At 43.9% G+C, this 21,607-nt stretch overlaps 1 protein-coding gene across 1 annotated transcript in view; it reads right to left on the reverse strand.

Annotated features, from left to right (window-relative positions):
* Nucleotides 1-21,607, reverse strand: part of DHRS11 (dehydrogenase/reductase 11) — a 72,203-nt gene that overhangs the window by 15,756 nt on the left and 34,840 nt on the right. Inside the window, exon 2 of the mRNA XM_044993295.1 lies at nt 6,302-6,511. Within this exon, the coding sequence (XP_044849230.1) occupies nt 6,302-6,511 (210 nt within the window). The remainder of the gene's footprint in view (nt 1-6,301; nt 6,512-21,607) is intronic.

A 21,607-nucleotide genomic window follows, 5' to 3' on the forward strand; every position in this document is an offset into this window, starting at 1 on the left:
ATAGAGCAACGCTGATTAACACCAGCTGAGGACCTGCTCCCACACTTGTAAAACCTTTCCTATTTCTGATCAGAGGGATTGTTGTCTTTGATCCACCTTGCTCAGGATCTGACAGTTCTCATTTCTGACCTTTGCAATTTGTCTGCTACTTTGTGTGGCTCTACCTGGAGAGATTCAAAGAAACTAAACTCAATAAAAGAGATATTGGAAAAAAAGGGGTAATTTGCTGCAAGTCCCAAAATAGAATCAGCTGAGCAATACGCTACCAATATACCTCTCCTCGTAAGCGGATCTCAGCAACGGATTGGCAAGAGGCCATTTTTCTGCCCATCCAACTGGAGACAAAGTACCATAATAGGAAACAGAATTGGGGGAAATTAAGACAAAACCATGGTGTAATACCAGCCAAATCTGAGGTCCTTCTCGAGACACGTTCCTGCTAACGTCGATGGAAGTGCACCCGACCGAGGATGGATAAAAATCTCAGGGCTTGTTTCCGTTGCTCTGTTCTTGCACTTGGGGCAAGGGCACCAGAGTGGCTTTAAACTCCCCATATCCTGGGGCCCTGCAGGGGTCTGGCTAGCCCTTGCCTTGAGACTGCTCGAATGTAGCTCTCTCTGAGCCCCAGGATGCAGAGAACAGGTGTAATGCAGTATGCATCAGTGATGTCCCTGACGTCCCCCTACGCCAGGGGCTGGAGCCTGGGGCCCTGATGCTCTCTCCACACCATTCAAAGGAGGCCCTCTGTACCAGGGGCATTTTGTGGATATTTTGGGACTAGGGGATATTTCCACCCATTTTAAGGCTCCTTTATGCTGCCAGAGTCGCATAAAATTCACACTCATACACTGTGTATTTGTTAAGTGCCAACAGCTTGCTCAGTGCTGTAGAGGCCACAAAGAGGATGTGGTCCATGCCCTGAGAAGCCTGCAGTCGGGGAGGAGGGGAAGCGAGGAGAATACGCAAGAGACAACAGTTCAGGTGACAAGGATCTGGAATCCCACAGCAGAGCAGTAGGAGCCGTAATAAATAAACAATAGCACGTCTCTGGCTGGTGGCGCTACAGGAAGAGGTTTCAAGGAAGAAACATGGGAAGAGGGATCGTTAAAAATCAAAGTCAGTCTCAAAAGCTCATAAATGATGTAAGGAAACAAGAAACAGTTTAAAAACTCTTCCATTAAATTTAAGGCCCTAAATGTCTCCTAATGAAGGGATCCAGGGTTATTTGGAGATTTTCCCCCCCTCTCCTTCAGCACAGCTGGACTTTGAAATGCTTCTGTAACACCCTCCAAAATAAAAGCATTTGCTAACGCTTTTCTTCCTGCAGAACATTTGAAGAAATTCTCTCCATACTATTCTGAACACTGCAAAGACCCAATGGCCCATGAAAGGAGCTGGCAGCCTCTCTTTCAAGAAACTCTTGAAAAGTTTCAGAAAGCGCATCAGAAACAGACCAACGTATGTTGATTAGAGGCACACATGTGGCACTCAGTAAGTGTATCCTTCTGATGCATACGTAGTTAGAGAGAGAGAGAGAGAGCGCGCAAAAGCCCCACTGCCAGACCAAAAGCTATATGCAGCTACAGTGTGTTCAGAGAGTGAGATTTCCAGGCGGTGAGAGCATAGCTGTGACAAGGGGACTATTCAGAGAGGAAGCAAAACCCAGAGCTATTTTTAATAGCACTTTCAATATTTACTAGCAGGTTAAAAATCATGAGCCAGATTCAGTAAAGCTGCTCAGATCAGGATGGCTGATGGTACAGTGGGGCCTGTGATTTCCATGGACTTCCCCTCCAGATTAAAAGTGCCACTGAAATTGGGTTCATTAGACACACGTTAGGTTAGGTTCAGCTCTCAGCTTCTAGCAAGCTGTCAATAAAGCCTCATTTGAATAATATTTGGACATCCTGGTTTAATCACAGGTGGCGTAACATCACCCTGACAATTAATACCACAGCTACATCAGAGCAGACACACACAGGTATATTGTCCATACACAATGAGCAGAACATGCATTTCCAGTATGGAGGACTCTGTCATTTCCCATAACTTAACATTAGAAAAAATAAAAATAAACTTTCCAGAAGAGAGAGAGAGAGAACAGAAAGTCTCTCTCGTGCTGTAAGATCCCAAATCACCTCACAACCCTGCCTCCATTGCAGACGGACTTCTGACATTTAAAGGCACAGTGCAGTACAGAAAACAGAACCATAAATACATGCACTTATCATTAATATTACAGTAGCATCTCCAACTAAGATTGTGGTCCCATTATGCTAGGTACTGTATGTACATCTCGTAGGAGACTGTTTTTGTAAATAATGAAATCGGCTCAGTGGTATCCAGCTCTAACCAGATTTTGAACAGAAAATAAAGACCAGGAAAAAAAAAGGAATGATATAGTTTATTAGGCTGATGTGAATCAACCCACTTTACTACCTATCGCTGCAACAAACTGTGAAACTAATGGGATTAGCTATGAAAGCTGGCGCCTGGCATTTAATTTTCAATTTTAGTTTAAAAATTAGGATCTTCACTTTTTAAAAAATAAATAATCAATAGATTGAAGGAAAAATAATATTGAAGGGTATTAAATATTTCAGTGCCACAGGATATAGGGCACGCGATTAATAGCCCACCTCCTCAAGGAAAGCCTGGGAAAATTAATAGGCCTTGAGACATCATCTGGAGGGTCAATAAAGCTGGACAACGTGGGAAGTAGGTGCAGGACGCCTGTACATATCAGGTGGTTTGGTGGTGGCCTTGGCATGTTTTAGAACAGTGAGCAGAAAGGCCAACTCCTGTGTATGTGCACTCTATGCTGTGGCTCTTCAGGTACATCAAACCACAACACCTCAGTGTAGAGATGAACAGAAGGTGGACGGCAGGGATACTTGCCAATCGGTAACATGGCACATCACATCAGTATGACATTTACCCCAGTGCCAGAGAGTCATTACAGGTCCTACATGTCACTAAAGTTCTACCCAAGTCCTCAAACGATGGAGCTCTGAGGATATGTCTAGGCTGCAGGCATTGGCTGGACAAACTCACCCAGAACTCTCGGTAATTGCTGGTGGTGCTAGCCCAAGCTGAAGCAGGTGCTGCCACAGCTTCATTGTTCCAAGACCCAGTGATGGGACAAGCCCTTCAGCCCACTGGTGGAAAAGCTAACAAGCACTCCTGTACTCAGGCAGCACCAGTTAGGTGCATCTGCAGAACCTGCACCACTCGGAGACGTGGAACTTTGAAGGGTGAGACTGACCACAGATGCAGGGAGGAGTTTTCCCAGGGACTGCTAGTGAGCTCTGGTAGCTCAGCCGGAGGCAGCTGCTTACCTTTTCCTTCACACCTGCCCCCGGCCCGCCCTGCCCTGTTTGGGGCAGATTGACACAACAAGCTCAGTATGAGTGAAGGCCCTTGAGGGCTGCTTCAAGCCTGTGGCCTACGGTGGGTTCTGGGAAGCACCACCAGCGGTTAGAGACAAGGAGAGTGTAAACTGGGCTCTGAAAAGACTCTGGGAGTGAGCTGAACTTCTGCCAGGAACAGTACGATTGCTGGATTCAAAGATACGATAGCCAAGCCCAAGCTGAGGGGCGGCTGACTACAGACCTGAGCTAGCAAGATTTAAGCTAACTTGGGGGTATGTTGGCTCAGGCTGCAATCACACACAGTGGCTGCCGTCTAGACATACCCCTAGTCTGTGAGTGGACATTTGACACAACTACGCGGTAATAACTCTCTGAGTGTGCAGGGATATGACAGTTCTCTAGGGCTCCTGGAATCAGCATGCCACAGATTCCAGGGCACCAATATTGCACACAGACCAGGAGAGAGCTTTCTATCACATCAAATCTATTAATCAGCCGTGGGTGATAGACACATAATCATCCACTTCCAGAGAGACCTTTGGAGCATTTGTCGACTATAAAGGGGACCTCGGTGCTGAAGAAGTGTGACGTGATCACGACAAAATGCAAATCTACATGAAATTGGAAGTATTGGAAATTGTATTTTGTTATTTTGGATTTGTCATTTTTCTTTGGGGGGAAAGGAGGTTTTGGAGAGTGGGGTGCTTGAAAATAGGTCCTTTTCCCAATTAAAATGAAAATGAGGCCATTCCCAAGTTAAAAAAAAAAAGGGAGCTCAGCATGTCTGAAAATCAGTCCCAAGGTAAAATATAATCCAGTTAAAATTCAGAAATAAACAGTGACATAGTATTGCAGACCCCAGTAATATCACAACCCATAGCTTAGAATCCATGTAACACAAAATGACTAAGCATAGTTTTGGAAAGAAAAAGCGGGATAGTACACAAATGGCTAGGGTGACCAGATGTCCCAATTTTATAGGGACAGTCCTGATTTTTGGGTCTTTTTCTTATATAGGCTCCTATTACTCCCCACCCCCGTCCCGATTCTTCACATTTGCTGTCTGGTCACCCTACAAGTGGCAAAGCAACAAGAAAGCACATTGTGGTCTTTGCCTTCACTAAAGAGGACAGCAACAGCAGAGCTATCCATGTGCTGTCCATGTAATGAAGTCATCCTGCAGGTATGTAGCAGACTCTCTACTGAAATGCTGCCACTTCTGTAGCCCAGTGGGCTATTATATTCACTGCTACTGTAGCCCAGTGGGCTAGCTTGCCTTTATTATATTTACCGCTTTGCATTATATTCTGATTTGCACTATATTTAGCAGTAATGCACGAAACCTACAGGCCTGTATCCTGTAAGACGTTAGCTCCAGCAAGTTAGAACAAGGCTTGAGACCTATGAACTTTGAATAGATAAATGGCCCAACAGAAAACCCCAAGTATTTGGGGAGCTGAAAATAGAATTTAAGGGGAAGTTCTGATCACAGATAAATAATTTAACCACAGAAGTGTCCAGGCAACAAACTGACGTACATAACAGGTACATGAGATACATTTAAGGCTGGCCTGCTTACTTGCCTATATATCTTCTCTTATAAGTTTCTTATTTTCTTATGGGTTTGATTGGGGAGGGATAGCTCAGTGGTTTGGCCTGCTAAACCCAAGGTTGTGAGTTCAATCCTTGAGGGGGGCCATTTAGGGATCTGGGGAAAAAATCTGTCTGGGGATCAATCCTGCTCTGAGCAGGGGGTTGGACTAGATGACCTCCTGAGGTCTGATATTCTACGATTCTATTTGTTTTATTATAATAGGTTTATATTAGAGTATATTTTGGCTGTAATGTAAGGGACCTGCAAACCACATCCTGTATGTTGAGCTACGGCAAAGTTAGCATATACATGTTTGGGACATTTCACCTAGATATGGGGTTCCCAAACTTGGTTTGCGGCTTGTTCAGGGTAAGCCCCTGGAAGTAATCAATATAATTAATACATAATCTAAAGATCGGGCAACACTTCTAGGGTGGAACACAGCAGTTGTTTAACAGCGCACAGCAACAGTGCTCAATTGAGGTGGTGAACCTCTGTGGGGGGGTGGAGATTTTGCAACTTTTCTAAGACTATTTATTAGGCTGTGCCTTCACATTTGCTATTTTTTTCCCCATGAAATGTATAATGTTTCACCCCATGCCAGAAAATGATCTTATTTAAAACCAAAACTCATTTTCCTGGGTAAAGAGAAGCCTGTGGCGAGTACTATACTAGGGCAAAATAATCACTCCCCACCACAAACTAGGCCAGGACAAGTGGACGCCTACAGCATATCAAGATAGAGAGGATGGTCTAGTGGCTAGGACACTGGGTTGTGAGTCAGAGCTGGGTTCAATTTCTGGCTCAGCCACAGCCTGCCTGTGTGACCTTGGGTAAGACACTATCTACCTCATGCCTCTGTTCCCCATGCGGGGAGAACAGTACTTTTCTACCTCACAGGAATGGCCAGAAGATAAAATCCATTAATGACCGTGAAGTGCCCAGATAGTAGACTGATGAGGGCCAGATAAATACCTAGGTAGACATACCACAGTGTATTTTTTAATTAGGATGTCCTCTCCCCATCCCTTATTTCCCCACTGTCTCTTTGTATTTGGTTTTCACTCCACCTGGTCTCTGCTCCATTTTTCACCCTATTTTTTCCCATGGAGATTTCCCTCCCTTTCTGCTCCCTTTTTCCACAGTCTCTCCCCTCCTCTAATCACTCCTACATTCCAGATGGTTCAAGAATCAGGCAAAACACATTTTCCCATCCCTAGCACTCAGCCAGCAGGCGACACTTATCTCTGCATCCAAACGCTTGGTCACGGCAAAGACTTGCATCTCTCTGCCCAGCCCATCATAGTTCCCATTGTTACGGGGGCGTACTACTCACATCTATCATCATCCTCCAACCTTCCGTTTTCCCAGAGAGCAGGGGTTCGGGGCGAGCCAAGCCAGCATTGTTGATGCACACATCAACCCCTTGATGCAGAGTCTTGATTGCAGAGAACATAGATAGGATCTCCTCTTCATTGGACAGATCGCACTTATAGGGGATAAGGACGCCAGGGTATCCCGCACTCTGGCATTCTGCTGCCAATTTCTAGAGAAAGAAAAAAGGAAGGAAGAGAAAAGCAATCAGAATCCCTTCCCCTGGGAAAGGCCCAACTGATCACTTCATTTCTGCCAGCAAGCACTTTCGTTATTAGTTTGTATTACAGCAGCACCTAACAGTCCCAACCAAGATCAAAGCCCCATTGTGCTAGACCTGTATAAACACATAGCATGAAACATATATATACCTGCCCCTGGAAATTTCCACTACATGCATCCGACGAAGTGGGTATTCACCCACGAAAGCTCATGCTCCAAAACATCTGTTAGTCTATAAGGTGCCACAGGACTCTTTGCTGCTTTTACAGATCCAGACTAACACGGCTACCCCTCTGATACATAGCATGAGACAGTTACTGCCCCAAAGAGCTTGCAGACTAAATAGGAAAGACAGACAAGGGGAACAGAGGCACAGACAGGGGAAGTGACTCACTCAAGGTCACACAGCCAATCTGCAACAGAGCCAGGAACAGAACCCAAATCCCAGTGTGGTCCACTATCCACCGGACCATGCTGCTTCTGGAGATGTGGCTGCCAGAATCTCCTGTTCTGATGACTAAAATTATGGTCCTTGACCCTTGATTTTAAAACATCTTCACAGAAAGGGACTAAGGCTATGACTACACTACAAGCACTTCAGCAGCAGCACTGTAGCTATGCCACCGTAGCACAGCAGTGTAGATACTTGCTATAGCAATGGAAGGGGGATTTCAGTCACGGTAGTAAATCCACCCCATCAACCCAGCCATATCTAAATCGGGGCTTAGTTCAGTTTAACTACATCTCTCCAGGATGTGATTTTTTTCCACACTCCTGAGCAGTGTAGCTATGTCAGCCTAAGTTTTAGGTGTAAACCAGGCCTCAGACTTAGCAAGAGGAGGCCTGATCTTATGTGTAGCGTAGGCTGCCTTGCTGATTGCCTGTCACTTGCACATTACATTTGCTCATCCAGCTCCTAAGATCCACAGTGCTTATTCTCTTGGGTTGGATGCTATAAATGTCACAGACATAACTACTCAAAACTGAATTCCCCTTGGTTTACATTTGTAAGGCCAGATCCTTAGCTGGCGTCAATCAGCATCATTCCACTGAAGTGAACGGAGTTGCATTGATTTACACTAGCTAACAATCTGGCCCACGCTGTCTAATGTGTGTGCTGGACTGTAGTATTTTACAGTAAGAAGATAATCTGCTGGGTGCAGAGGTGTTTTAAATATCAGACATTTCCAGGTAGCTTGAATGAATTGAACCAGGGCACAGCATGGACTGTGTTCTCAGAACCATTAAAGGATTTATACAAAGTTCAGTCTTGGCCCTTAAGACTCTTCACTGCACAAGACGACTATCCTTCACTGAAGTCTTTTTTTTTTAATACTTAAAAACATTTATTATTCAGATTACTTAATTTAGCCGCCTTGCATGGTGCAAATAATTGTCAACCTCTACATTTATAACGAAGAGCAACAAAAAGCAAAATTGGTCCACTGAGCCGCTGGGCAGTAACTCAAACAAAACATATGCTCTTATCAAATAATCCCACCCCAAAACACACAAAGGAGAGAAAGCCTTGTAAAACAGATAGCTTTGCCTTACGTCCTGAAGATAGTCAGCAAATTTAGGGACTGATCCAGTACTGTAAACTATGGGAGCCTTTCCATTTACTTCAATGGGAATTGGATCAGGCCTGGGGAGGAATGAATTCAAGTCAGAGGTCCTCCAACCACACCAATCTAGCGCTGTTAGCTTGAGCTTTCCATTGATTTCAATAGGACTTAAGTATGTACTTAAAATTAAGCACATGTTTAGGTTTTAGCTGCATCAGGGACTTGGTTTAAGCTGTCTGGTTTCCATACAAGTACTTTTCAGCACCATCCGCACCACAGTGTATGCACCGTGAAACACTGATGTAGATCCACCAAGTGTCTGATGTCTTGGCACACCCCAAACTGTGACAGTAACAGAGCTCATGCCTGGACGTGACTTGCTGATGATTTAAGTTTCATTCATGCGGTTTAACTAGCCAAAATAAATTGCAAGGCACCAGCCTTTGCAGGAATCTTCCTAAAGTTCACCTAGGTTTGGGAGGTCTGACCTGTCTGCTGCCCACAAGGAAGTGATCGAGGTCAAGGTCTAAGGGTCGGATCCAGCAGCCACTGACGTCAATGGAAAGACTCCCATTGATGTGAGTGGGTACTGGATCAGGCATTAGCACTGTTGTACAAGAGTGATTCCCGGTCTAGTGATCCAGCCCTGTTCATCTTAACGTGACAGACGTAAAGGGTACTGTATGTAGTAATATATATTAATAATAAATAATAATTAAATTGTTATAGATAAAATAATAATATTACCCTTCCCTTACCAAGTGATATATTCAAAGGGGTTAGGTCTACAAAATCGACTAAAATGTATCACTAATGCTTTTAGGTCATTCTGACCTCCCATATATCAGAGGCCACTAAACACCACTAAACAACCCATACTCAGCCCAACAACCAGAGTTAGACCAAAGTACTGTATTACAGTCCTCAGGTGACTAAACTATTGTGCGCCCAACCTCCCTCTTCCCACGGGTGTTTGTTTTATAAACCGGTCTTTGCAGTAACAAGTAATTTAAACAACCACCAAAAGGCAAGCAAAAACCATGCCCGGCTTCTGGTGAGTCCTGAATAAGACAGGGTCTGAATTCACTCTCAAAATACACATGCAGGGCTTTGTTAATGCAAGCAGCAGGAGGGGATGAGTGATTTAAATTGAGCTCTCCGCAACAATCAGTTTGTCAAAGAAACATCAGTGGAACGTCAACATTAAAAGAACTAGCTCGTTTTTAAAAGACACAGAGTGAATAGATTCTGCGCCACCGAAGGCAATGACAAAGCTCCCATTGATTTTAATGAAACCAGGATTTCCCCCACAGTATGTAAATTTTGGGAACTAACTAGTTACCTTGACATTGTCTTTTAAAATTAATATACAAGACAGTGAAAGCGTACTAGAGTTCACACATTGCCTTCTTGGAATATAAATATTCAGTTGGAATGTTAAATTATAACATACAGCATATAACGAGTTCCTTTCTTTGGGGAGAAAAATTAAAAGTAAATGAAACTGGATCCTCTTAAGTGTTCCCTTCCCTTTCCCATAAAATAGTAGGGTTACAGCTGGTTCACATTTTTCAAAATTCACATTTTTTATTACATTTTCAATTGAAATATCTATTTTCGACCAAGGGAGGGGGGAGGAAAAATCACAAAAAATGTGATTCTCTCTCCCCTGCTCGTTTTCTGATCAGCTCCCGTCAGAATTTTAAAATATGAGCAATTGCTTTAGGGGTGTTTTGGAGTTTTCGTTTGTTTGTCTGTTTGTTTGGTGGGGGGGAGACTCAGTAAACCTCAGTTTTGTTCCCCGTTACTGCATTCGTTTGTGTGTCACAGCCATATTTTCAAATGTTATTGTTTCATGTACTTCCACCTTTAAAGACTGATCACATTCTTCCCCGCTGACCTCAGCTGGAGGTTTGTACTCTCAGAGCTCTTAAAATTCAGGAAATTTGGGACTTCATCAAAGTCAACAGAGCTATCCTGATCTACACCAGCTGAAAGTCCAGCTCACAGAATCTCAGAGGTGGGTAACTTAAATCAGCAGCTACTTTTGAACATTTTGACCTTAATATATATCATTTTCCCCCATCTGTAATTCTGACTTGCCTCACAGGCATATTATGAGGCTTAATTCATTAATGTTTGTGAAGTACTTTGAGATCTTGGGTAGGAAAGAGCTACTGTATTCCAGGTTTGGACAATGCACTCATTATCATGGTATCTGAGCTGGAGACATGTAAAATAATATTCATAAAGCTTTCAACATACACACATGGCACCTCCAAACAGGTGCTTGTGTCGCTATAAACAATATACATAAGAAACAACAATGGTTAAAACCTCTAAAAAGTAAGAATATAAAAGCCAGATGGAAGGGTGGGGCGATTTGACACATGAAACAAGAGTAATTTAAAAGACAAAGCACTTGAGAAGGAAAGACAATCTCACATCCTGCAGGCTACTGCAGTGAACCAAAAGGTCACCTGCCGACCTACGGGGAGGTGGTGAGACCTTAGATAGGTTGGGGGAGGGAGTTAAGTCACAAGCAGATCAGCACTGTTTGTGCCAAAGCAAGGAAGGTGATTGTTAGGGAATCATTCACTTAGCACTGACTGTGTAAGACAATCGAGACCCAAACCCTGCCCCAGATAAAAGTGGGGGGGGGAATAATCAAGCTTTAAACATGCAAAGAACAGTACACAGTGATACAAATGCACAATTCTGTACCAGGAGTAAGAGTCTGTAAGATGATGTCCTTTCAAATTAACCTCTCGCTGATATTTTTTCCATATCCTTGTCCTTTATTTCCTTGAAATGTCGCTGGTCACCTTGGGCCTGATTCTCAGTTATGCTAAGGCCCTTTTATGCCACGCTGGCAGCATAAAAGGGTCACAGGACTAAAGGTGGATGCAAGTATAATTCAGGAGTAAAGTAGTTCTTAGAGCTTCCAGACAAGAGGTAACTGCAGGGGCGGCTCTAGACATTTCGCCCAAGCAGGGCGGGACGCCGCGGGGGGTGCTCTGCCAGTCGCCGGTCCCGCGGCTCCGGTGGACCTTCCACAGACGTGTCTGCGGAGGGTCCGCTGGTCCCGCGGCTTCAGTGGACCTCCCGCAGGCATGTCTGCGGAGGGTCCGCTAGTCCCACGGCTCCGGTGGACCTCCCACTGGCGTGCTGGTCCCGCGGCGGCTCCACCGAAGCCGTGGGACCAGAGGACCCTCTGTAGGCATGCCGCCAAAGGCGGCCTGCCTGCCACCCTCCCGGTGACCGGCAGAGCACGCGCTTGGTGTGTTGGGATCTGGAGTCGCCCCTGGGTAATTGACACCCACTTTAACACCCCTTTTACGGCTAGAGTGGTGCAAAGCAGTGTTAGGGCTGGTCTACCCTGGAAATGTCCATCAGCATAGCTACATTTCTCGGGGATGTGAAAAATCCACAGCTCTGAGAGATGTCGCTGTCTCTAGCCCTCAGGGTAGACAGCACCAGGTCGATGGAAGAATTCTTCCATCACCCTAGCTACCGCCTCTCTGGAAATTGGATTATCTACACCTACAGGAGAACCCCTCCCAGCACTGCTGTGTGTGTCTACACTGAAGTGCTACAGCGACACAGCTGCAGCACTGAACATGTGCTGCTGTGTTGCCAAGTCCCTACATCACCAAATGACATTGGCAATAGAAAAATGACTTTGCGTTTTGTTTCTCCCCAGTCACAACTCTTCTGTTGAATCCCATAGGATATCTGCGCCGAACTGAACGGAGTAAGGGTTTCAGGCTTCGGGCCTAGGGCTTGACTTCACTGCTAAAACAGATGCATTTTTTATCTCAGTGTAACTAACATGCATGAACCATCCTGAGTTAAAAATACAGAGAAGACCAGGGACTTCAATTTTATATGAGGTAAACTAGGTAAAGTCAGAGAGTGCTAGGATTCATTACATATAGTAAACAACAAACCTCTACATTGCAAAATGCCAGATTTTTGATACGGGATCATCATGTAAGTGAAAACAGGGTGAAATTCTGCTCCTTCACAAGAAGCCCAAGAAAAGGTCTTTGTGCAGGGGAGGCTTAGGGCTCATTGTATATGAACAGAAAGATGAAGATTATTGGATACATTTTTTTCCATAGTTCTGTTGTGCTTGGGTTTGTTTGTCCTCTTTTCCCCCTGAATTTAATAGGCAAAACTCATAAAGCAGCATTACGTTATGGGAACCAAAGGGAATTTGTGTGTAAGTGCTTTTTTAATGTGAATGCTTCCAACAGAAATATGGATCATTTTATTATTCATTTGTGCAGCTTTAAGGGCCTGATTCTCCCCTCACAGCAGTGTAAATTAGGAGCCGCTCATTTGAAGTTAATGGTATTACACTGGTGTAAATCGGAGGGGAATCAGGACCTGAGTTTATTAGGTTGGTTTTTTTTTAATCCTGCCTGTATGCAGAGAGGATTAGACTCTTCACACACATTCACAAGGGATATTAACATTTTGTTTCCTTGCTTAGTTTTCATCTTTTATTGCAGGAGCTTGAATAGCTTCCCAGCATATCACCTACACGCTGTAATGCATTTGTTCTATGCATTCACCCCCTGGAAGCCACATCCTGGTCCCTGCTTCAGCTGCTTTACAATTGCCCTAACTTAGAGCAACATTGAGGCTCCTCAAACGTGCACACGGGGCAAAAGCCACTTCCAGACAGCCCCTGGGATCAGAAGGGGATATAAAAGCCTCCCCGTATCAGGTTTTGTATCAAGAACAATACAATGATCTAGCTCCATGTGGCTGATCTGTCCTATGTATTTGTATCCATTCGCCCGGGAGGTTGCGACCCAGTATGAGCAAACCCTTACGCGTCTCCATGAGAATTTTTAAAGGCAAAAATCAGGTCATTTAAGAGGAAAAAAATTAAATGATAATATTATAAAACTATTTACACAGACAAGATTCTGAATCCGCATGTGAAAGTCTTTTTAACATTATTTAACTGCATATACATGTTCTGTGCTTGTACAGCACCCAGCACAACAGAGGTCTCATCACAAGATCGGGGCCACTAGTAAAAATAATAAATAATGTCACAGCCTGGAGGGTGACAAGCTGTAGGCTTAACACACACAAGTGTGGATAAAGGACACAGCACTTGCATGCATTACCATTGCTAATTAGTCATTATCAGTGATTATTATGAGCATCCAGCTCTTTTATCAAACTAAATGATACAAAGCTAATGAAATGAGAGGCTCTGCAGCTCTCCATGTGTGTTAATCATTCAACAGCCACAGCCCAAAATTCTCCAGAGGATGCCCTCTCACCCCTTCCGAAGGGCCCTGATGCTAATGAGAAACAGCATCTCATCTCTGATGTGTCACATTAGAGACAGTGACAGCTTCCAGCATGAGGCGATAGTCACATGATGTCTGGCTGCTGGGGAGAGATGGACTCTGGCTACAAACATCCACCAAATCACTCCAAGTTCTGTAGCCCGCAGCTGTTACACCAATGTGACATTTCAGCGGGTGAAATAAAACGTACATCCCATTAAAGGGAGCTCTCTTTTCCTTTATACCCGTCTCTCTGTATCCAAAGTGACTGGCCACTTGCAGGACAGTGCGGGGACAACCTCTCCTGATGCAGTGCAGTGCATGACTATGTGACAGACCTCATATCATAAGCCCTTTCCTCCACAGGAGACTGATTTGTGTTGCATCCTGACAATGCAAACAGATAACATTTGCTGCTGCAAAAATAAATCAGTAAAAGGCCCACAGCCACACCAACTTGTGCTGTGATCTGACCAGATCTCATGATCTAAGCAGCCTTGTGCAGGGTCAGTACTCGAACAGGAGGCCTCCAAGGAGCACCTTGAGAGGGTGTGGTCCAGGTTTCAGAGTGGCACTCTTCCCTCCATGTCCAGGGTGAATACCTGCGGCAATATGGCGCTAGGATTTCAGACGGCTGCAGGTGCTGATTTCTGGATGAGATGTAAAACTAAGGCGTTAACTGCTTGCAGGGTTTTCCTCATGGGCCATCTCCAGACCTATTGAAATCAGTGGGAGTCCTTCCATTGACTTCAATGGATGTTGAATTAGGCCCCATCAGGGTAAGGTGCTAATCCAAGCTGGAACCTGGGTGGACAACAAGGCTGCCTATCTAAATTCCAGCTACATTTCTACCGGATACAGTGGCCCAGATTGCACTGTCCTACAGAAATACCAGTGGGAGGAGGCTTGGACGCAGAAAACCCTGCAAGGATACCCTCAGTGTTTTCCCCAAAAGCATTCTGCTAAATGGACAGCAGCTCTGCCCACCCGCTCCTCTGCATCCCAGTTTCCACTTAGGACAGAGGCTCAGTAGAAGTATAACAAGAGTGATACACCAATGCATTAAAGATCTATCCCATCTGGGGGCCACTAACAGGCCTGGCAGCCAACTTTCACTGCTTATTAACAGACTTATTCTTTTGTCAGCTATCACAGAGGTGAACTTCAAACAAAACCCCCAGGTCCAAATGCTGTGAAATTCAGGGTTGGTCAGAATTCAAACCAAGACCCAGATCTGAATTTTGCAGCTGGTCCGTATTAATATAATGAGCCAAAGCAAAAGCCCACAGATCTAAATACCCTGGTTGAAATCCTGGCCCTAATGAAGTCAATGGAAGCTTTGCCATTGACTTCACTGGCAATTTCACTCCCTGAACTTTCAGAGTATTTGAGAGCTGACTCCAGAGCCAAATTTTGCAGCTCAGGCACTTCTCAAAGGGTTTTCCTCAGTCCGTGACTAAGGATGAAGCAAACAGATTCTCTTAACCCTGTTGCACATAGGGAAGCTAAACTATGCAGGTTCCAAGGACTTAAGCAGCTACAATACATCCTGAGTCTGCTGTTATGAGGGAAGAGGGAATTCTGCTTCAGAATGCTTTGTTCCACTCGTACATTTACTCAGGTAGTTAGGGAGGTAGAGAGCATCTGGCAGAGTCATCAAGGAGCACAAGAGAAATGATCATCTTCTAAATAAACATTAGAGACAGAGGAAAAATGAACGTTATGGCACACAGGGAAAATCAGGGGAAAAATACAGTGTGAAATCTTCCCTACATCACAGACATTTGCAGAGAGAAGTGGGGGGGGGGGGAGTGCAGTTCGAACTGATGTATGATTGCAGTGTATTTACAAATACAGGACCTATTAACCACAAAACCAAAGCGTGGGCATTGGCTCCTATCCAACTTGCCTCCTGATGCAGCCGATTCCTCAGTTCAACATGCGAACAAGAGAGGGAAAACTTTGAAATACATGGTCCCCTACAGCTTTGCAAGAATCAACGTTCTGTTCATCTGCCAGCAGAAATCAGGACAGCAACACAACTCAGAACTATGCAACTCACTCACTCCTCTGGCTTTCGTGGAAATGAGGAGAGACAGCAACATGGTCAAAGAAGAGGCCAGAAAATCCTAACAAGAAAATTTCTCCCTAGCAGAACTTAATGAATTCTGGACCCTAAAAGCATGACCTGGGAGGCACAGCCAGGGATCAGGGTTCTGAGTCCAGCTCTCCCAATCACGTGCTGTGTGGCCTTGGGCAAGTCACAACCTCCGATGCGTCTCCTCAGTTACCCACTGGGATGATGAGACGCACAGGCTGAGACTGGGTTTGAGTGCCCGATTCTCATGCATTTTGATTGGAGTTGGACATCCAAATCCCTTAGGCGACTTTGCAAATCTCAGCCTTAATGTCTAAGGGTCTGATCCAAAGCCCATTGACTTAAGCGGGCACTAGATCAGGTCGTATAACACTTCAAATTACTTAAATGAAGGTGCTACAGTAAAACAAACTGTGATTACTATTACCACTAGTACTACAGAACAAAGGGGGGGGGGACTTGCTGAGTTCAGCCTCAATGACAGGGAAATCGATACATTTGAATAGCATCATCCTGCCTATCGGGTTCTGCTTGTGCTGAGCTAGACAGTATTTCGGTAGGACACAGCATAAAATTGACCCTATGATTGAATTATAGCGCCCCCGCCCCTGTATTGTGGATGGTTTCATTTGGCCATTGATGTGCTCTTGCTGATAGGCCCACTGTGTGCTGATAAGGTTTGAAGGAAGATGTGTGTTTAAAAAGAGGAAAAGACCGTAGCATACACTTGAAGAAACATTTTTAAGAGGCCATTTGCAAAAGCAGCAGTCGGGCAAATTAAAAGAAGCATCCAGAGCTGCTGGGAGGTGTTCAGATTTAAAAATTTAATCACAGCTAATGTTAAAATTATATAGTACACAGGTTAAAGAAGGAGTGGCTGTACATCCGGATATAGTGCTTAGATCATCCAAAATTACAAAGTTTGTTTTTAAAAAGTCAGAAATTACATAGAGAACAATCTGCAATAACCCAAATTTAGATTAAAATTTAACAATACTGTTTAATTATTAGCATCCAAATATTCAGGTACATCACTCATGAAAAGTTATACAGACAGTTGGTTTTAGAAAGCAAATATAGCAATGACTGGAGCCCTATAAGAATCTAGGCAGGCACAGATGATAAGATAGAAGGGGCCATTCATCCATTTTGATCACAGCTTTACTTCAAGGCGTCAGCTTTCATGATTATTTCAATGGTTCAGAGAGACATAATGCCCCAAGTTCAGAGATCTTCCCAGACAGAAAACAATCTTGCAGCCTGAATGCCAATACCTCAAAAAAAAGAGAGCTTATCACACCACATTTGCCTGTTACAAAGTATCACAACAGAAGAGTCTCAGCGGCATTGGTGGTGACAGTCTATGCCCCCATAAGCCTGTCTGTGGCCATGTACTTTCTGTACTTGGGATAAGATCTTAATTTGCTCCCAAGTGCAATCACTGTATCTTGGTACATCCTGCCACCCCAGGGAACAGGAAGGCCTAGTAAGCAACCTACGCCAGGCACTCAGGCACCAAAGGTCACTCTTGATTTTAGGATTTCTAAGCAGCAGACGACACATGTTAAGCCATCATGTCCACTGCAGTGTAAAATAAACTTGTCAGGAAATTAAGATCCACTAATCCAGATGCTGCAGTTAACGCTCAGCACAAAGAGCTCGGTCAGTTGGAAGAAGAATATTTCCTTCTGTCCTCTTCCTGATAAGACAATTCTCTCCCTTGCTGAGTCTCCCTAAGAAACTTCACTTGAGATAGAGAGATATATTTTACACACACACACACACACACACACACACACACACACACACACCCATCAGGTCCCTGCTCCCCCAAGATACAGAAGAAAACAGAACACATGGCAAATGAGTAAACCCACTGGAGACCTCATCCTGTGAAACAGTGTCAAAACTGTTTGGATCAGATTCTCATTTACAGTGCAGAGGGGCCTTAAAAATGGGCATGAATTACATTTACATCCAGAGCAGTGTAAAAGGGCCTTTATGTGAAGGGGAATAAGGCTTTCTCTATCTTGTAATTAAATGTTTAATTGAGACAAGTGGGGGAATACCCCCAAATTCTGGCATCTGCAGAACATTAAATAAAGTTCTAACTGAGGGTGGCTGGGGAGGGAGTGGAGAAGATTAATAGCAACTAATTCCAAACTGACTTCACCTGTCTCTTATTATTGGGAACAGCAAGACAGTTTGGGAGAGATGTAACAAGAATGAAATAACACATCTGGTAGGCTCAAGACTGAGCTGGTCTTAATTTCACAAGTCTTGGCCATTTTTAAATTTTTCTAAATTGCTGTTCTTTTTTAAAAACTGACAAAGTGCACTGCAGTACACTCAAGGATGATGTGAGAATTTTGTTCAATTACTGTTCCAGTGGTGCCTGGAATTTTAACTGTCACTGTCACTTTCCATCATGGTAACGCAGGATGCTGTCATTTGATGTTAATGTACCAAGTTACAGAAAACAAAAGCAGGACATCCACTATATCTCAAGGTTATCAAGAATCATTGTGCATCTTGGATAACAAAGAGAAAGAGTCAAAAAAAAACCACACATTTACATGCTGTAAAAGTGCAGAGAAACACACACACACACTTCTCCCCACATCACCCCAAAGACCTGTAGAGCTGGCTGAAATTCAATGTAATTTCAACATTTATAAAATAAATGGGAGGAGGGAGGAATCAATAAAATCCTCACCAAATTCCCCCACCCCACCCCTCAACCAGCTCTGTATTGTCTCCAAGTGTATATGAAAGTTTCCCAGTACACTTCTGCACATAGGACAAATCATTGCGGTTACTCTGAGGCACATGCCTACTCAAGGGAGGTTTAAACGGTTGTTGCTTCTCCAGTTTTGAGGGCTGATCTAAGTGCCATGGGACAGTCTGGAAGAATAGGGAAAACCTAGAACTTTAGGACATGCTTCACCCCCTTCATCTTTGTTAGATTAGGGAAGCAGTAACAGAACCAGAGAGGCAAAGGTGGGATGGTGGCAGAAGGTGACTAAGGGCTGGTCTACACTACGGAGGGTGATTGATCTAAGTTATGCAACTTCAGCTACATGACTAATGCAGCTGAAGTTGATGTACTTAGATCTACTTACTGTGGTATCTTCATTCCGGTGTGTTGACAGGAGACGTTCTCCCGTCGATTTCCCTTGCGCTTTTCATTGAGGTGGAGTACCGGAGTCGACGCTAGAGCGATTGGCGGTCGATTTATCACGTCCATACAAGACACGATAAATCAACTTCCGCTGGAGCGATTGCTGCCCTCATGCGCTGATCTATGCTTTCCATTAACTTCAATGATCTTAGGATCTGGCCCGCACAGAGCTAGCCCTGGCCAGCAAAAGGTTACAACTTGGCCTGGTTCTGATTTCACTTACATCAGTGGTAAATTAGAAATAATATGACTGAAGTCAATCTAGTTACATTGGGGAAAGAGAGACCAGAATCAGGCCCACTTGCCATAGGCCAGCGCATATGGGGAAGACTGAGGGGAGAGAATGGATCTGCCAGTGCTTGCAACATCCATATGGTGATGTGAAAAGAACAGAAACACTAGCAGACAGGGATTTATGTTTAAAGGTTCGACTTCAGTCCTTTGCTCCCTGGGTTTGCTGAAGCTGGCGTCACTTCGGGATTGACTGTGAGGACAAGACCACAGGGAAGCCTGACTTCTGCATATTCCCTTGGGGAATGAGAACAAACTCAGATATATAAAGAGAGAGATACCCATCACGCATTTTAAAGTCCACTCCAGGATTCTGCCCCCCGTTATTCTCCTCCATGGGGAAAATTTTAAATTCTGCACCAAAAGAAACTAGTTTTGCAATTTCAGGTTTCTCAGGCTATCCGTTGCCTTTTCTTTGGTTTGACTTTCAGCACAAGTTTCTAGTGCACTTTTGTGGGCCAGAAAGAAACCAACATATCTAACCTCTGTATCCACATTCAGCTGGGTAGTGCTTTTAAACATTCAGTACCACACTGGCATGAAAAGAGATCAGGTCTAAATGCCATAAACCCAAGCATATGGACCTTGACAGAGATTCAAACAAAACAGAAGTGTAGACCAGCTGATGATGATCCTGAGCTGCTAATGCTGTTTTCCTGAGGATTGCAAAGGATACACCTTGCCTCAAGTTAACCTCATCATTTTGGGGTTAGAAACCACATATAACAGCATGTAGTTCTTTCTCACTTAATGAAGGGCTTCTCTGTCAAGAATGACCAAAGCAATCATCCCAGAAAATCTCCTGAGGGTTTTTTTTGGTTGTCATTGGTCTGTGCAGTTTGTCACCTGCAGAAACAGGAATCAAGATGGCTCTTTTCATCTCCCAGGTTACGTCTGCTCAAGCAAATGCTTTTTGAGAACAAAGCACCTGGTGTACATCGCTGGCATTCAGTCTGAGCCAAAATCGCTTAATGGGATCTTGTGAATAAAGGAGATTCACAGGCTCTCTTCAAAGAAAGATCAGCCTCACGGAAGTTTGCAAAGGAACTGAAGGAGATTGTGATATTCTTCCAAGGCATCATTTAACTATTACCCAACCTTAAACAAAACATTGGGGACATTTTCTCTGGGTTTCAGAAGGATAGCAGCTGCTGAGCCAAAAGAGAGCTCAAATAGGAAACAAAGGGTATGAATAAACAGCCAGTTTTCACAGTAAAGAGAGGTAAATAACAGGATTCCCCAAAGATCTGTACTGGGATCAATGCTGTTCAACATATTCATAAATGATCTGAAAAAAAGGGGTTAACAGTGAGGTGGCAAAGTCTGTAGATGATACAAAATTACTCAAGATAGTTAAGTTCAAGGCTGACTGGGAAGAGTTACAAAGGGATCTCTCAAAACTAAGTGACTGGGCAACAAAATGGCAGATGAAATTCAATGTTGATAAATGCGAAGTAAAGCACATTGGAAAACATAATCCCAACTATACCTACAAAATGATGGGGTCAAAATTAGCTGTTACCACTCAAGAAAGATCTTGGAATCATTGTGGATAATTCTCTGAAAACATCTGCTCAGTGTGCAGTGGCAGTCAAAAAGCTAACCGAATGTTTCAAACCATTATGTAAGGGATAGGTAATAGGACAGAAAATATCATAATGCCACAACATATATCCATGGTACACCCACAGCTTGAATACTGCATGCAGTTCTGGTCACCCCCTCTCAAAAAGGATATATTAGCATTGGGAAAAGCACAGAGAAGGGCAACAAAAATAATTAGGGATATGGAACAGCTTCCTTATGAAGAGAGATTAAAAAGACTGGGCCTGTTCATCTTAGAAAAGAGACAACCAAGCAGGGATATGATAGAGGTCTATAAAATCATCACTGGTATGGAGGAAGTGAATAAAGAAGCGTTATTCACCCTTTCACAAAGCACAAGAACCAGAGGTCACCCAATAAATTAATAGGCAGCAGATTTAAAGCTAACATAAGGAAGTATTTCCTCACGCAGTCAACCTGTGGCATTCGTTGCCAGGGGATGTTGTGAAGGCCAAAACTATAATGGGGTTCAAAAAAGAATTAGATAAGTTCATGGAGGATAGGTCCATCAATGGCTATTAGCCATGATGGTCAGGGACACAACCCCATGTCTCTGAACCTCTGACTGCCAGAAGCTAGAACTGCACAACATAGGATGGATCACTCGATAAATTGCCCTGTTCTGTTCATTCCCTCTGAAGCATCTGACACCTGTCTTCCAACAGTGACCAGAGACTGAGCTAGATGGACCACTGATCTGACTCAGTATGGCCATTCTTATGTTCTTATGTGAATAATGCATTTTACTCTCTTTGCTCACAGCTCTTAATAGTAATAATTATCATAATAAATCTTAGCACCAATATTGCCTGTTTTAATCATAGATCTCAAAGCAGTTTACAAAAGGTGGGTGAGCATCATTATCCCCATTTTACAGATGGTAGAAATGAGGCACAGAGAGGTGAAGTGACTTAGCCACGGTCACACTACAAAAGAATGACAGAGAGAACTGAGGTCGCCTGACTTCCAGTCTGGTACTGTATCCTTTTGC

This window comes from Mauremys mutica, chromosome 19 (assembly GCF_020497125.1).
Source record: "Mauremys mutica isolate MM-2020 ecotype Southern chromosome 19, ASM2049712v1, whole genome shotgun sequence".
Classification (NCBI taxonomy): domain Eukaryota; kingdom Metazoa; phylum Chordata; order Testudines; family Geoemydidae; genus Mauremys; species Mauremys mutica.